This window comes from Triturus cristatus, chromosome 4_1 (assembly GCF_964204655.1).
Source record: "Triturus cristatus chromosome 4_1, aTriCri1.1, whole genome shotgun sequence".
Lineage (NCBI taxonomy): Eukaryota > Metazoa > Chordata > Amphibia > Caudata > Salamandridae > Triturus > Triturus cristatus.
Genome location: NC_140585.1, coordinates 995,423,325 through 995,441,527, shown reverse-complemented (window position 1 = coordinate 995,441,527; position 18,203 = coordinate 995,423,325). Strand labels below are relative to the sequence as shown.

The 18,203-nt window shown below is 43.6% G+C and overlaps 1 protein-coding gene across 1 annotated transcript in view; it reads right to left on the bottom strand.

Annotated features, from left to right (window-relative positions):
* The window catches only part of OTOGL (otogelin like), a 939,358-nt gene that overhangs the window by 251,688 nt on the left and 669,467 nt on the right, over positions 1 to 18,203 (bottom strand). Inside the window, exon 39 of the mRNA XM_085653920.1 lies at positions 13,912 to 14,054. Coding sequence (XP_085510046.1) covers positions 13,912 to 14,054 — 143 coding nt within the window. The remainder of the gene's footprint in view (positions 1 to 13,911; positions 14,055 to 18,203) is intronic.

Sequence of the window (18,203 nt, the reverse complement as noted above, 5' to 3'; positions counted from 1 at the left end):
TAAGGTCCATTTCTTGACCTCTGATACCTGGGTGATACACTTCTTGCCCTTCATTTATAATTTTATATTGCTCTCTTTATCACGGCTGGTAAAGAGGAACTGAAACAATGTTGTTTTTTGTCCTCTTCAAAGTTGCAAATCACTTTAAAGAGTGTATTTAATTTTCAACTGCATTACATGCTACACAGTAGGATATTACAATTTACCAGGGAGAAGGTGAAATTCGTGTGCTATGTACTTACAATTTCTTATAAAAATCGGTCATGTTAGTTGCATTGCATTGTAATTCCTACTGCTTGTTAAGGGGAGCAACAGTATTTGAGTTCGCAAGTCCACCATTGTACTGTTCACATCTTCTTAGCTGGAGCACATTAGTTTATTTACCTATTTTAACTGTTTTAGTTCACACAGTTCAGGAGCATTCAGTTTGAGCGTGCAGTCAAAAATGTTTCATCTGGAAATGTTTGTTTTTGGCTCAGTGTTACAAAAATAAAATGGAACAGTGTCAGTTAGCTGCCCATTAACCTAAACTTGCTGTGCTATTGACACTGTCCCAGCCCTTCCAGTATATTCAATGCAGTAACGTGGCAACTTTTGGTTTGGGCGATTTTTTTAGGGGGGGACGACAGAGTCTGAGTTCACAAGTACACCAAGGGGGATATTCTCAAGAACATGTGATAACTATCGCAACATTTTCTTAACACAACTTTGCACATTGCAGTCTATCACGGGAAAATAACACTGTGTTAACGTTGTATTCTCAACCCGGCGGCACCATGCGATAGTCTCACGATAACGCACCAAATGACCGTGCTAAAACAAACGCGATGCCGAAAAAATGCGAAACACGAACGCTAAAAAAGTTACGATGTGGCCAATCGCATTACAAAAATCAGCGATAACCAGTGACAGGCCTGCAATTCCCACGCGTCATGCGGGAAAATGCACTATAAAAACACAGAAAAACACAAACAAAATAATTTCAACTGCGTAGCACCATGGAGGAAGCCGGAGCAAGTACAGAGGACGACCAGAACCCCACAGGCCCCCAGGAGGACCTGCCTGGGACCTCAGGATCATGGAAGGGCAAGGAGAAGAAGACGAGGAAGACGACGTTCAGTCCGCAGGAAAACAGGATCATCATCACGGAGGTGATAGAACACCACCAACAACTGTTCGGCACCTCCAACGTGCCATTGGCAAATACAAATTCAATATGGCAGGCCATCCTGGACAAGGTGAATGCAGTTGGAGTGAGGAAGAGGACATTTGGAGAGGTGAAGAGGTGCTGGAATGATGTGAAGTGCAAAACCAAGAAGAAACTCGCTGACAACCATCAGGCAGCAATGCAGACTGGAGGTGGCAGTCCAGCGTAACACCAGGAGCTGGATGAGATGGAGGAAATGGTGTCCAGAGTCATCAGTGGGGAGACGGTCGCAGGAGTTCAGGGTCCGGACACTGCTCAACATGACCTGACACAACAGCACAAGGGTGAGTACCGAACACGGACTGGGGGACGGGGGAGATGGGCACAATGGCACACATGCACAATTAAGTAGAGCACACTGCACACCCACAATGACTCTTGAGCATGTCCCTGATCCCCTTGGCACACTGCAGCTCACATACAAACAGCAAGTCCACTATGGGCATAAAGGTGTCCCCCCGCACCAACCTCACAACCAACCCATGCACACGTGTGAAAAACAGCAAATCTGCGTGTCTGTGAGCCAAACTGACAATGTAAGTGACACTGCATGATGAATAGCCTGGCTGTAGTCCAATAATCATGACATAATACACGTAACGACACTGAGGTGGCTGAGTGTGGAACACATCCGGAAAGGAGCAGGTCACACCCTGACACATCCACATGCACGCACAACCCCTGACGGCAACAACACATCTGCGGATAAACCATGCCCAAGAGCCCAGATCAGCCAAGTCTGCAACATCTCAGCACTGTAGAAGCACAGAAGTCAAAGGCACACCGCCTCAAAGGGATGAGGGGCAGCAAAATCACAGCTGCAGGAGTGACTCACCCACAATGCAGCACACACACATAGCAACAACAGCACATCAACATTAACAACAATGTGGTACGAAGTGCAACACTTTCTCTGCAGAACAGAGGACACAACTGGTTCCGCTTGTGGGTAGAAACTGGTCAATCACATCTGGCATAGTAGGAAACTGTGAGATGAGAGTGTATGCGTACAACCTCACATCCCTGATGTAGTTCAAATGTCACCTGTCCAGCATGAAATAGTCAGCTCCTCCCAAACAGTCACAATGTACATTGTTATGCAGTCTGTATGTAAACATGTACAATGCGTCAACATACATGGAACACACTTTCAACCAGCATCTCCCCTTTACATTGCAGAGGGACAATCAACACCTCCTGCAGAGCAGACCAGACATCTCTTTAGTGTTGATGAAGAGGACACCGTGGACATTTGCCCCGACAACCTCCAACGGCTCATGGACAGCCTCCACACCCCACCCCCAGGAGCAGTGCAGGCCAGCTGCATCGAGGTGACCCCACCACCTGCACAGACCACACAGCAGGAAGCACCCACCACCACGGCTGGCTCCTAGCACCTCACCCAAGAACACATGGCATTCCAAGGCCATGTGTTAGACTGCCAGAAGGAGGTGGCTGAACATGTGCGGGTGGGGTTCAACAACATGGCAGCCAAACTGGATGACATACGTGGGTGTCTGAGTGACATCAGGGACCCCTTACACTCACTAACAGACACACACAGTTTGCTCCATGATGTCCAACAATCCATGCCTGACACTGCTGAAGTCATGCCACTGAGGAGAACAACTGTCTACTCAGAGTGCCTCAGCGATGTCAGCCGAGAGTTAGCACATATGATGAGGATAATGGAGAACGTGGAGCATATGCATGCGGAAAGAATGGCTGCCATGGATGCACACCAGCGAAAAGTTGTTGGTATCTTCCATGCCCTGCAGATCCTCAACATGGCATTGCTGCCACTGAGGCAGTCGCAGATGAATGCTGCTGGTACTTCCACACACACATCACCAGCCCCTGATGTGTCAGTGGCACACAGTGCTGCAGACCAAACATCAGCACCCACATGTCAGACAGATGACAGAGAGGACGAGGATGCGGGTGATTCCACCTGTGTAGTAAGAAGGACACAGTAGCAATCCTCTCCGCCATATGCCCTGTTCCATCTTGGTGCTGCCCTCTGCATCATGCCCTGTAACAACACCTCCCACTGTCCCCCGAAACACTCCGCAACACTCACCTTGGACCTTGACATGGACTGCAATATTCTGTTTGCTCAACAATGACACAGCAATCACACTGCAGACCGTCCTCTACCTCTTCTGATGTACTTGTCAATCCCTAAATGACTCTGGCTGGCCCTACCCTGGTCTACAATGTAATGTGGTGTTTGCATAGCCATGTACTGCTCCAGCTCCGACAACCCCAACGAATGTGAATAAAACATTCAAATTGACACAGATGTGTCATGTCCATAATCGATCAAGTTTGAAAGTATGGATGAATGTAAGGACATTGACTGAACAAAAAGGTACACCCTGGAAAATTAAAGCAATGGGCATGTTTGACCTTGACACACATAGGCAGTGAGATGACTGGGAATGTGTGCACTTGCTGTGGCCTCAATGCAGAGAAACAACAATCGCGCACTTTCACAATTTTGCCCTACACAATGTTATGAATAGGGCTGTGTATGTAATGACCAAGTTGTTGGCAGGCCTAAAGTAGTGTCCCCCATCACATTTGACAACAGAGCATCTCTTCGAATACCTACTCTAACTTAACTGGGTGGACACAGCCTGTAGTGATGGATCACATTGATACACATGGCAAGAAGTTGGACACCATACTCACATTGCTGAAGACACGTAAGAGCACATGTCTATCAGCAACTATCCCAACCACAATGTCTGGCTCACAGAGGTGGAGCTGGCAATAGGGACTCACCCCTCAGTGAAATGCGTCAGTCAGTCCCTCACTGTGTACAGACGATGTTCATTGAGGCACACGATTTGTCATTCTAATCAACACTCATCACAATTGAACACTAGTGAAATTGTGTATACTTAATTTGCATGTGCGTGTCAGTACGGGCAAGACAAGGGCCACAACAGGCAGACCAATGCATCAGCCACTAACAGGCAGCTTTCGGTCACGGAACAGTTCCACTTGACAGCCGTTGTGCATGTGCCCGGGATGTTCGGACAGTGCGTTGGTGGCTCTCATATAACCGGCACTCCTCAGGCCTGCGGCAGTTATGTGGATGATATGCCACAGCTCAGACCAATGAGTCGTATGTGTGTACAACGTTTGGACGTATGGGTAGTTGTGTACGTAAGGGTCAAGGGCATTCCATGCAAGAGTACCTCGAGCCAGGCCTGTGTGTGGTGTGGATACGTTGCTCTTTCATTTGCGCCTTGCGTAGTGTGGGAGTCATCATCATCTGCTATGCTATCTCTCTCAGGGGTGCCGGCAGCATGCAAGACCAAGGTCGGAGGTGCAGATGTCCTTCCGCATTATGTATTGAGACAAAGGTGCTTCCATCCATAATGTTAGTCTGACAACTGCTTGCATTCTGTATATGTGATGCGGCTTTCACGCTGCAATTGAGGCTCGGCCCTAGGCTTATGGTGCACCACTGGCAAAACACACACAACAGTTGGCAAGTATGATCCAAGAGCCCGAGTGGTCTTGCGCTCCTTGTACAATCCCTTAGTGCGCGACCGCCCTCCGGGTGCATGCACAATTACAACATTGTTGATTGCGGGCCGTTTGGCGCCGACATGGCGACAGAGACACACGCATCAGTTGGTTTTCTGCCCAGCCCGGAAATGAATCATGCCCAGAGCCCAGGGTTAATTATTCACACCCCTATGCTGGCCTGGCGTACGCCGACACAGCCCACTCAGCTTACGTATAAAGGGGGAGACGACATTGCTATGTGTCCCAGTTCTTCCCCACTGCCGGAGGTGACATGGCTGCGTCCACCTGGCATATCACGGTACTCAATCATAAAGGATCCATGGCTTGCATTGCACAGAGTTGGTGGCACCGGATACACTACAGCCGACACGGGCCTACCGCCACAGGTCGGTGACTTTTGGTGCACTGAGGTAGGGGCACCGTAAGGGCTGAGTGGGTGTGCAGCCTGCGATCATGTGCCGTACTGGTGGTCCGAACTGGTAAGGATTTGTGTGAGCCCTGCTGGACCGCAGTGTAGACCTGAGCCAGCAGGCAGCGCGGGCCTACCGCCACATGGCGTTGCCTCGCAGTTCACAGAGTTAGTGGCACCTAAAGAGCTGGGCGGGTGTGCAGCCTGCGATGATGCCCCATGCACTTATATGATCTCTGCCATTGTGTAATCAAGACCCAGAATCAGGTGATGTGGAGTCTGCGATGGTCGCTGGACCCGGGCTTGGAGCTTGCACCGGCACGAGGTGGGCCCTCTTGGAGACACGCCAGTTGCAGAAGGTAAGCAGTGAGGCCTGGTTGCACAGGGGCAGCCAATCACCGCTGGGCGGCGGTAGGGGCTGGTGTGCAGCAGACTGTGTGCACAGGTGCGGGCAAGCGCTGATGGCGTGTGCAATGATGTAGACTCTGCCATTTATGATTCTGGAATCTGTTTCAGATAGGTTACCTAGTGGACTGCAGTGTGTACCGGAACGTGGTTGGAGACACACCGGTGGCAGCAGGTGAGCAGTGATGCCTGGGTCCGCAGTGTCGGCACACTCTCTCCCTCTCTCCCTTTCGCTGTCTCGGTAATTCTCTCTCTTTCCCTTTCTCTCTCTCTTTCTCTTTCGCTCTCTTTCACTCTCTCTTTCTCTTTCTCTCTCTCTCTGTCCTTGGATGAGCGCATGACACACCTTCTTATCTTTAAATTTTGTCTTGCAGGCTGTGATTTACAGATTGTCCAGAGAAGACCCGCCATGACTCTTCCACATAGTTGTATTTAGTTTAGTTTGAATAAGTTGTTTTGTTTTGAAATTCAAAGATGAATGACTGATTCGCCTTTTTCTGACTACACATGATTGTTGATTGTTGTGATTGTGCGACATCAGGTGACTTGTTTTGTTCAGGATTTCATACAGTTGATGTGATATCTCTTTGTCCGGGGGGGTGCCCGGGTGGAGCTCCGGGGAGGATCCTGGGGGAGGTTGCGGTGGGTGTTGTAGCCCTCGTGGGGCTCCGAGCTGCATGATCAGTGGTTCCATGGCATCTGTCCTTCTGCAGGTGTGGCTCTGGGCTGGGCTCCCTCTCATGGTGCAGGTTGTCGTCCAACTTAACATCAGGTAAGAGCAGTTGTTAAATACCTGCTGCTAACGCGCCTTATCGCATGTTTTGTGAACTTATCGCCGATCTTGCTGATCGTTGAGAATGTTGCGAAGTTGTGTTGTCGTGGTTTTTTGCACGGGAACGCCTACTCTGCATCTCATTAGCGTTAGTTGCCAGTGTCATCTGTGGCGATGTTTTTTGCTGCTGCTCTTGCCGGAAAACTGGTGATATCGGCTGTTAGCGCCAGCTTGTGAATAGTGCGATGAATTTATCACCAGTTTGGCGGCGATAAAGTCCTTGAGAATATGCCCCCAAATGTATTGTTAACATATTTTTAGCCCTACTAACTTGGTTTATGTTCCTATTTTAAATGTTTTGATTCATACAGTTTAGGCGCATTCAGTAAGGATGTGCAGTCACATAAGCTTTTATTATTTTTTTTATTTCACGTTTTTCTGCAAATGTTAAAAAATTAAAATGGACCAGTGGCAGATAGATGACCATAAAGCCAAATTTGCTGTGCTATTGACACTGTCCCAGCCCTTACAGTATACCCACTAAACATGTGAACTTCTATACGCTTTAACATGAAACTTTTGATTTTCTGCAAATATTATCAAAATCTAAAGGGCCAAGAGTACTTAACTGTCAGAGCAATAGCACTTGCTGTGCTATTGACACGGCCCTAGTCCTTCCAGTATATACGCCGCAGTTACGCAGAATGTTTTACTTTCACTAAAATGCATATTTTTATTTATATTTTACATTGGGAGTGCGCTGCATATTAAGCAGGACTTATCGTGCTACGCGCACAGTGGGAAACATTCCATTCTTTACAATATAATAACATAGTATCGCCAAATGTTATTAAAGGGCATCATACTTATCGGTTTTTTTCTGTTGCAGTCATCTGCATATGAAGCAAAACGTACCGTTCCACTGACACTGTACCAGCCTTTCCTGTCTTTTCAACGCATTAACATGGAATTACGCCTAAAGTGGCTAAATTATTTCACTGGGCAACCGGGTTTAACTTTTGGAGGGAGATTCCACATCTTCTGCTTTTGGGCGAATCACTTAGTATCCCTGTGCCTAAAAATGAAGGTGTCTGTTTATAATGTAGTTGGTGCTCATGTGAAGGGTGCTAATTCCTTCGGCTTGAGTTCACATTGCATAAAATCTTCCAGAAATACCAAAGTCTAAAGGCTTTTTGTTTTAGGGAGCAAGCTTTGTTTTTTAATGACAGGTGTGTGGTTTAATCTGGTTATGGTTATAATAATTTTTTTACTCTGCTTACTTCCTTTGTGCGGCTTTGTTTTATGGCCAAAACAAGCTTATGCAATAGCATTTTTATTCGTTTCTCACCTACTAAGCCCCTATATTCACCCCACTTAACTTTCACTCTTTCATAACTACCATCTTTATTCTCTTGTATTTCAGTTTTTTACTTCTAACATTACCTACACTTTTAATTCTCAAACATTCTCTTTATTTCTTTTGAAACAATATGTTCACAATTTGTTTCAGAACAACTTCTCCCCTCCACTACTTTCCTTTTCTCCCTCATTGTCATATTTTTCTAAAATTCATAATATCCTTAATATTAATTTCTATCCCTTTCATACTGCCTTTATCGCCCTTTGTCTCCTTCCACTTTCGCTCCTCTATTTGTCTCTTTCCAATAATCATATCACGATTCCCCTCTATTCTTTTACTTTTCCAGCATGCTACTCTTTTTTCTATCAGTCTCTACTCTTCTACCTTCCCTCTTTCTATATCTCACATTTACCCATACACTCATCCTCTATTTCAATTAATATCTCCTACATTTACTCTTAATATAACACACACTATATATTCCCTCTCTTTCACTTTCACTAATTCTCACTCTTGCCTTGTTTATCTCACTATCAACAACAAACACACACACACAATTACTTACTCTTTGGGGATTATTACAATGACGGTCAGAGTTTCTTCCGACTAACAAAGTGGCAGAAACAGGACCGTCCGACCTCCTGTCGGCGGTGTGAACCGCCTAATTATGATGCGACCACACATGATGTAGTCGCATTGCCACATTTCCCTATGGAAGCATGTGTTACAGCCGTAAACCGGCCGTAGCACAAGCTCCCATAGGGAAATCGAAGGTTGTGTTAATCCCTGCACCCCATGTCAGGCACCTGAAGGCGCCTGCCACAAGGTGCAGGGATCAACAAGGGAGCACCATAGGTGCCCCCTCAGCCCCAACTGGAGGCCTAATACAGAAGGGGTCCTCCTAGGGGCCACCAAACATGCTCTCCAACAGGCTTTCCATGTCGGAAAGCCCGGCATGGAAAGCCTGCCGGAACCCGTGCATCGTAATCCAGTTGGCGTAAAACACCATCCATATGGATTACGGGCCTGTTCTGACTGGCCGACGGGCTCCTTGAGCCCTTTGGAAGCTAGCCAGAACAACAAGCCAGTTTCAATTCCGAGCAGCTGTATTGTAATAAGCCTGTTGGAATTGAAAATTACGATCTCTGTCGTAGAGACTCCGCCCTAAGGTCTGAGGCTTTACGACCGAGATCATAATAGGCCCCTTTAGTCTCTCCTTTCAAAACAGGCTGAAAAAATTGCCAGCAGCCAACAACATAGCTCAACAACATAGCTTAAACACATCGGATAAGCCAATAACTCTAGCTAAAGGTCTCAAAGGCAAGACCTATTGGCTATGCCAATGCTTGTTAATCTATGGCAGTAAGTAACTGTCTATAACGACAAAATATGAGCATTAATTTTGCTGGGGAAAGCTGCTATGGGTCAAATTTGCATGCTTGTGCAAGATGTGATTTAGGGCCAGCTATACAAAACCATTTAGTGGTTTCAAACCTTGCAATTCACTAAATCAAAGGGTCTGCGACCACTCAATGACGTTTTGCAATGTACTGTACCCACTTTGTGATTCTGTAACACGTGATTGAATCGCAAAAGGGTTTTAGCAGGGAGTAACAAATCCTGTTTGGAAGGGGCATGATTAGGGTGCCCCTTCCAAACAGTAATTCAGCATGGTAGGTATCAATAGTTTGCGCCCGAAATCTAGTAAGATGCATTGAAATTGTATTTACATCCAACATAAGGTGGTAAGCCTTTTCGAACAAGGGAAGGGCTTTCTTGAGATTGTAAAAAAGGTTTTTGGGGAAGTAGCAAGTGGTACTCAGGACCACTGTCTACCCTCAAACAAAGTTTAAAGCCTTGCGTTTTCAAACACAGCCCTGTTTCCTCTAAAGAATACATATAAAAATCAATCACAAACATGGTTTACGACCACTATTGGCGAATGAATGGACATTTCATACATCTGGCCCATGGTACTAAATAGTACCTTGGTGCAAATTAGTGCTAGTCGCACACTCTATGTATTCATGAGGTATAGTTTAATACACATTAAGCTCTGCTGGCATTCTTACCAAATGAATGTTGTTACTATCTTTGCATTTGTCCTTGTAATCAGAATCCCAGGCAGGGGACCCTGTATCTGATCCTGGCTGCCTCATTGTACATTTATCTGCAGGAACTGCCAATGTACTTGACGATTGCTATGTACATTTGTGAATGCCAACACACAATATTTATAAAGAATAAAGCAAAGATTGACAGCTTCTTTCAACATTTAACAAAGTGTTTTGTAATTAACCCTGCAACACGCGCACAAAAACACATATAAAAGTATTAGTTTCTAGGAAATAAAACCTGTATCCTACGTACTTCAGGAGACCGTCATCTGAACCCACATGAAAAACTATCGCTCACCTCAGGTTGTTGAAATGCGAATTAAACTTTATATTTCATATTCCATTGACACTGTGCTATAAATTGAGGTTCTACTCAGGAATCTTGCAATAATTACTCTGTGAATTTGTAAGTGCTTCACATCTTCACTTAATGAAGGGACTAATCGTCAGCTTTCAACCCTTTGGGTTGCACAGGTTCATCAGGGAGACTGTTTCATACAGTCGTCGGACAATGGATGTTTAATTAGTAAGGATGTCATATCCCATACTTACATTATTTACTGTGTGCATAATGTCTATTTTCTAAAGTCAAAACCACACTGAACTCGATTCAAAAAGCGAGTTCCTGTTTGAGAATACTATTGACTTTCCATATTCCTAGATTTGATTTGAAAAGCATTTCCTGTGCTAAGGACTGTGTTCATGAATGTCCCGAAGCAAATACATGTTTATTTACTGAATAAATAATTGTAAATCCAGTTATTCAGTAAGCATGGCTAATCTCTTTACATTCAGTAGTGATTCACAACTAGGACAAAAGTAAGACACAAATACTCACAGAAGAATATTTGTGAAAACAGAAACTTCTACTGTGGTTTGGCACTATCTACACTATCTGAGAGATAGTTTCCCTTTTTATTGACTCTGAATGCAGACTTAGGTGTCTGCCATACAAATAGACAAAGAGGAGGCTTTGAAATAGCATCGTTCTTTTTGGGTCAGCCTACTCTAGTCACTGCTTATTTAAAGTCGCTTTCACACTTTGCAACAGCCCACAGGAGAAATGTGCAATTACACATTTTGTAGTAATGATTGGAAAACTCCATGTTCAGCATCAAATGTAGGATATGAGTATCTGTTTTGCCGACATCAGAGGGACCTCTTGTTATGCACCCTTTGTCCTGAGATAGTAATAAATAAGAATGTACCATAAGGGGAAGTAAATTTGATTTCTTGCAATCACAAATACAGCATTTAATTAATAAAAATGGTATCTTGAAGGCGTGTAGTGGTCGTCTTTTGACGTTATTTATCATTACCTGCACTGTTTCGATGTATACATTCCGAAGACCTTCTGACCTTCAGAAGACTTCTCAAGACCTGGCTCTTCAAACAGTAGCAGCTTCCCCCCTCTCCCACCCCACCCCTCCCCCCCCAGCGCCTTGAGACCCTCACGGGTATGTAGTGCGCTTTACAAATGCCATGGTTGATTGATTGTATATTCTCTACAGAAAACCAACAGCAATGGTGGCAAATAAAAGTGACAATGGAACCGCCGCAGAGAGAAGTGACTTGGTGCTTGAGGGCACATGAAAGATAATAGAGCTACACAAAAGAAAGAAAGTCAAAGGGGTCACTCATGCTCTAATATATTCTGACATTTGACTTCCAGGTCTGAAGACGGAGGAGTTCCTCATCACAATGATGTGTGTGGATAATTTCAAATAATTTCCATCATTCAAGAAGTCACCTGAAGCTTGACTGGTAAAGCATCTTGTAGTAAGATTGATTCAGTGTAAATGTGCTGCAATAATTGTCAGCATGGGACTTGATGAGCAAGTTATCAGGGTTTGCTTAAAATACATCTTGGCAGAGAATCTGCTGCTAGTGCCACTGTGTCACGAATGCTGAGTTCATGGTGTTTTCTTGTGCAGATCTCAGGTACTGCTGCTTTTCAACTAACTTCAGAGGGAGGCCCATAGTAATGACCCATTTTACTGCATTTTTACTCCTGACTTCTTATAAACTGCTATAAATCTGTATTAACATTATGGAGGTCATTTAGACTTTGGTGGAGTGGGAGCCCACTAAAATGTGTTGACTAGCCTGAGCTACCACTCCCTTGGTTTACCCATCTTGTTTAGCTGGGTTTCCTCTGGCAGAGACTCAGCTGGCTCTACCAGCATAAACCTTTGATCTGGTAGACAGTGCACCACTGGGCTGCAAGGACACAGTGAAGGTCACCTCACCTTATTTAGAGATGGGTGATTGGCACTAGATTTCAGAGGAAATCCATTAATGATTCCTTTGATTGTTTGGATTACACAAGTAAACTCTTGCTTTGGGCTTCGCTTGTGTAAAATAAATAGATATACTAAGTTGAAAAAACAACATGGTGCCCTCTCAGAATTTTCCTGAGCCTACAGTGGAGTCATGGGTTTGGAGGATCCAAGGTTGGCTTAGAAATGCTTGTCAGTCAGGCAAAGATTTTTAAATCAGGCAGATGGACCTCTGTCAGGGGAAAAAAGGATTATTATAATATTAGTGAATGTTTTTTTGTTGTTATAGGACATGGCTGGTACAAATCTAATCATGTGCTAGGATTAATGAGAAATTATGCAAATATATCTGGGTAGGTAATTGTTCAAGTTTATGGTGCAAATAGGCCTAGCACCCAAGATTTCTGAGTACAAATCTAAAAGAGCATTCAACGTGAAGGTGTGATGCCATTCTGAACATGCACAAATAATTTTTCAGTGATGTGAAAAATGTAAACATGCAGCCATGATTATGAGCAAATATAAACAAACACTTAGGGACCTATTACAACTTTTTGGTGGTGCATTGGCCCCACCTGCCCACCAGATTACGACTTTATAGTAGTCTAGCAGGCGGGCAGCGTGGTGGTCTCATGGCGTGTCTCTTTTAAAGGCGGTGGTGCCATTATAAAAGACACTGCAATAGGACGGCACCACAAGGTTCCTACCCGTCATGGACTCAAAAGTCCATGCCATACAAGAACATATGTGCATTCACACAGGGAGGCACATGTTATGCCCCCTTGTGTACATGCACATGGGGTTGAGGCACAGGGAACCGCCCTGAAAACCCTGGCAGAGAGGAAACTCGTAATATGCTTGGTGAGACCGTGGTGGTCTCGCTAAGCATATTGCGGCCTCTGACCTCCACTCCAACTCCAGGAAATGGCGGTTCCCTGGCAGAGCTAGTGGTCCGACTGCCCAAGTCATAATCGGGTGGTCGGACTGCCAGTGCAGCGGTGGCTGTATCCACCACCACCGTGCCTCAATGAGTCTGAGGGTCCTCAGACTGCCAGACTCGTAATAGGGCCCTCAGTATTACTGAGTGATTATGCAATACTTAACATGCATCTAGTATTACTAAGCAATTGGCCCAATTTGAACTTGCTTAATGGGGGCAATTACTGATATCTGGGGCATTTTGACACAATAATGCCCACTGCTATGTAATGCACCCTTGGTGTAATGCTTGAAATGGTGAAATGCTGGAAATGCTTTTCTTTACATATATATAGTATGCATTATTAGCATGATTGTCCCCAGTCATGGTGTAATTCTCACGCTGGAATAATTTTGCTAAATTATGGTATTTTTATAACATTGTTATTACTGCTGTGCGAGGCTTCATCTTGTAAGATTGGTGTAACCTGTTTCCATCTATCCATGCGGTCACTTGTTAATCCTTTTTTGCACTCATAAATTCATCCAAGCATCCATCAATGTACTGACATATTCATCCATTCATAAACTCACCCAAATACACGCTGTTACTTTCTCTCTCATACAGCTATACACTCAATCATTATAAGCACTGATGAATTATTAGTCACCCTTTCACCAATCCACACGATCACACTCACAAACTCGCCAATCACTGAAGAATCTCGGTTATATCCTAGCCTTCAGTCTTTCAGTTATGAAATAGCTATTACTTGCCAGTACTTGTTAACTCTTTTAGCTGTTGTACAGATAGATGCCGCTGTTGCATTGCATGCATATTATAAAAACGCTCAAAATACATTTAATATTCTACAGTTAATTGAATTGAATACTTTCTTACCAGATTTGGAGGGCATTTCTCAATGTGAGCCACAATTGTTTCTTTTGGAAGTCTCACTAGAATATATGGGGCGGTGTTGTAGAGCGCTATGTTATTGCCATCAAACGTAATGATGCTCAGTTCAGATAATACAGAACATAAACCTGTAAAATACAAACGTTTACATGAGGTACAGTTTTATTCATTGAACAAACTCATTACTATAGCCTTATAGCCCGACGTAGGGGGCTATATTGGTTATTAAAGGCCTGCTCCAGCGTTAAAGGCACGAGCCAAAGGGGAGGGCCTTTAACAAGGGAGCGGGACTTTAATAGCTGGTATAGCCCAGCTACGAAGGGCTGTGAGGCTATTAGAACATTCTGCCACTAGAGGGCAGAATGTTCTAACAAATAAAACAAAAGCATCTCGGAGCCCGAGGGGGTTTAATCCCCTCGGGCTCCGAGAGGCCTCTGTGAAAACAATACTGGAATGTTGCTTTGCGGGCCTTTACCGGCCCGCAGAAGCACGGAGCACTCAATTGTTTTCTTCCCTCTCACGTCGGGCTGCGAAGTCCTCACGTTACCGGGCCCCGTAAGTTAAACAATCTCTGTGTCATTTCTTTTTCCCTATCACACAGTGTGTGACAATAGGTCGGGCCCCCACATGGAACTCATGGGGCATTTTCCAGAAAGTTTCTGAGTAAGAAATACTGCCGCTGGCATTTGTGAATCCCTTTTATCGCATATTGATTACCACCCAGTAACGCATACTATAAGACTTTTTTTAAAAACACCATGCACTAAACGCTACGCTCAGCCCTCACTACTCTATTTGACTGCATAGAGCACGGACACAACGCTCCTGAGTCAAATGATGCAATGTGTCAAAATTAAGCTATTTTAAATGGGTTTGTTTGTCTGTCTGTCTGTCGTTTTTTCCTCCCAAAACAGGAATGCGCCGTTAGAGGAAACCGTGACAGGTAAAGGGTAAGCCCAATAAACCCTTGAGGGCTTAGGCGGATAAAATGATATAGTAAGGTTGCCGACAAGGGATTTTGTTTGTGATGACTTAGTTCAATCTCTTGGTGATTCAGTTCAGGGGTGTATTACAAACAAATTGTACACCAACAATAAATGTTATCAAAGAGCTATTTGTAGATAAAAAATATATACACACACGGGAATTGTTTTTGTGAATAAAACACAAATCTTTTTATATAAATCAGAGTAAAAAAAGGGAGTACAAAAAGAACCATAAGTTTCAAGCAATGGTGCATGAAAGGCGGGTTAAATCAGATCCACATTTCATCAAGTAACATCTATTTCCAAATAATTTTAACAGAGACTAATCTCAGTAATGAGAAAAAATCAACTGTATTTATCTAATGGTGTGGAATTAGATGATGGAATCGACGTTTCGGTCTTGGGTGGCAGAAGTCCGTCAGACCATCTTCAGGACAGTTAATTATTGCATAATTAGACCCTTCGTGAGTTCAAAGAATCACACGTAGCTTGTTTTTTGTTTGTTTTGTAGTTGTTAAGGCGTTTTGGTTGATATTGTAGCCTATCGATTGGCGAACTTTCTCATACCAGGAGATTAAACGGGAGAAGTCCTTGCTCGTTCTTTATTTCTTTTTTCAAGAGCTTTGTTATTTCCGATTGTCGTTGAGCGCGAAAAAGTCTGCCGAGGTCAGGAACGCCTTAACCATCCTCTTTCACATACTGCACCTTAGTATGTGTGTTACATAGATGGTCTCTAGCACATTTTCTTTAGACCACCTTCTAAAATTCACTCACATAAGGTCCTGATGAAAGCCAGCTCAATACTGAGAACCTGGCTGAAACATGTTGACTGTAAAGGATATCGGAGCCACTAATAATCTCCACTGATATCAACTCCTCAGTTTTTAACCACTGCCAAGGGGCCAAACATTAAAATAGTCTTTTTTGTGTCCTGGGACCCTCTGGACAGCTTTTTAATTCACATTCATCTCACCTTCTCTGCATACTCACTGCACATAAAAACCTGCTATGCTGTATGCAGGCGTCAAAGCACACCCAAGGCGCACTCGGTGCCTTGGGTGGGACCCGATGATGAAGCATGCCACCAACTAGATTGGTGGGTGAGGGTCTTCCTAAAAAACAAATGTGTTTTCTATAAAAACAAACATACACTAGGAACTTCTATCGTGTAGCTAGTTCCCTTTGATATCTACATACATTATTAGGGGAAGTGAACTCGCTATAGTTTTTTCCTCTCTCTCCTCTTTAATACTGATCAAATATGGTCAGACCTAAGGTGATCGTAACCTGAGATTGTCTCTGAATTCTTGACGTTTCCTGAATGGTGCAGAACGCCCAATTGTTTTTATCTTTTTTGATAGCTTCTCACAGAGCAGCTCTGAAAAGGCAAAGGAATTGCACAAATATGAACTCCAGTAAATGTTTTACCAGACCATGCTATTTGCCAACACCACACAACAGCATTCAAATCTATGTAAGACCACCAGTGGGTTCACTTTTCTTAAAGGTCCACATTTAACGAAATTGGTAATCCATACCACTACATGTTGAGTGTATTTCGTCATTGACACTTTCTGACCCTCCAGAGGCTTCCCTGAAGCAAGGATAGTCTGGACATTGAGTGAGGCAGAGCTTTTCGAATCCAGTAATTACTGGCCGCCAAAAAGTCTACATGATTTGTTTAATTTTGGCAGTTCAAACCTGCCAAAATTTAAATGGGGAAAGTACCAAAACCTGCATACTATTCCACCAAAACTTGGAATTGGTTATTGGTTATTTCACTAGAGTTAAATTTTAGGAGGTTGGTTAAATGTCACTCAAATTCCTTGGTCACTCATAGTGCGTGTATAAGAATCGTCAATCACGGTTTATGAGGGAGAGTCTATTCTAAATACATAAACATGTATTGTAATTAGCAGTCATGACAGTAGCATGATTTGCTCTTGCTTTCTAAGTAGGCTCTGTTGTCATTCACAAAATGTATTTTTGCTTTTTTCACTAGTCTATTCATGTTTTTATGTTTTTTGAAGACATAATCTAGTTGAAGTAGGTTGCACTTTAGGTTATGTAGGGATTCCGAAGCTATGTGGTAGCACAATGGCAGATAACCATTACAGGGCACCCGAGAGGCAATATCATCATGCTCAATGTGCTTGTTTGTATTCTACTGATTAAAGATGGCCCAGCTCTTGACCATAAACACTCTTAGGATTAATGCATCTATATATGAATCAGTGCAGGAAGATACATTTTAGGAAATTCGGTTGATAACTAGGGGTAGTGGGGATTCCCTCTTCATGTACACTATGTCTGAGTGCCACAAAATTAAAATGTCTAGCACCTGAAAGTAAAAGGTGGGTTCTTTGAGGAACCTTTTGTAGCTTGGCACAAAAAGACAGGATTCACTCTGTTACAAGGCATGTGCTCTGTCAATAAAAAAATTATTGAATTGATGTTTTAAGAAGAAGTCAAATTCTAACAATTTGTGAAGGGGATCGTCAGCTCTGAATTTTTGAAGGAGTGTACCGTTGGAAACGCTAGTGGTAAAAATGTAATGACTGAAGTCTGGTTAAGGTTAAAACAAGCTAATGCTAAAAAACAAGACCTCTGAAATCCACCTGTTATAGTTTAAAAAAACTAACTATAACTTAGGCTCCCATCATACCTGGTTATGACTTCACATTTTAAATCATTCATGACATGTTACATAACATAATTGAAAACATCTCTGAATGTATTTAAAAAAGTGACCTTGATGGTTGGACTCATAAGCTTGTCTGTAAGATTTCAAAAGATACAAGAATGTGGATGTTTCAGAAGTGAAGCACTTTTGATAGATGATATTGTCTTTTAACTTATATTCAACCAAAGGACTGGTGCAGGGGGTAGGTTACTTCCGACAGCTGGCCATTTATCCTCACTGATCAATGGACCCTTTAGTCAACCTTTGCTGTGAAAGGCGGAAGGCTGATCAAATGGGGTCTTAGATGGCCATGAAGGGGTGGATACAAGACCTAGCCACAGGCGAGGTCCTGTGGCCAACTCCCTCTGTGCATGGCCAAAAGCCACGCTCAGAGGAGATTGGCTATATGCAGAGGATTGGGTGCCACATCTCGAAATATGACATGGCTTCCTGTTGTATGTTGTATAGGGTCCAGTGTGACACCTTTCATTCAAGTATTATATTGCATGGAAATCACAGTCAACACATATTTCACAGAGACTTGTTTCTTCAGGGCTGCAAAATAATATAAAATCAGTATCACTTGTGTGTACCTACATATGATTAGA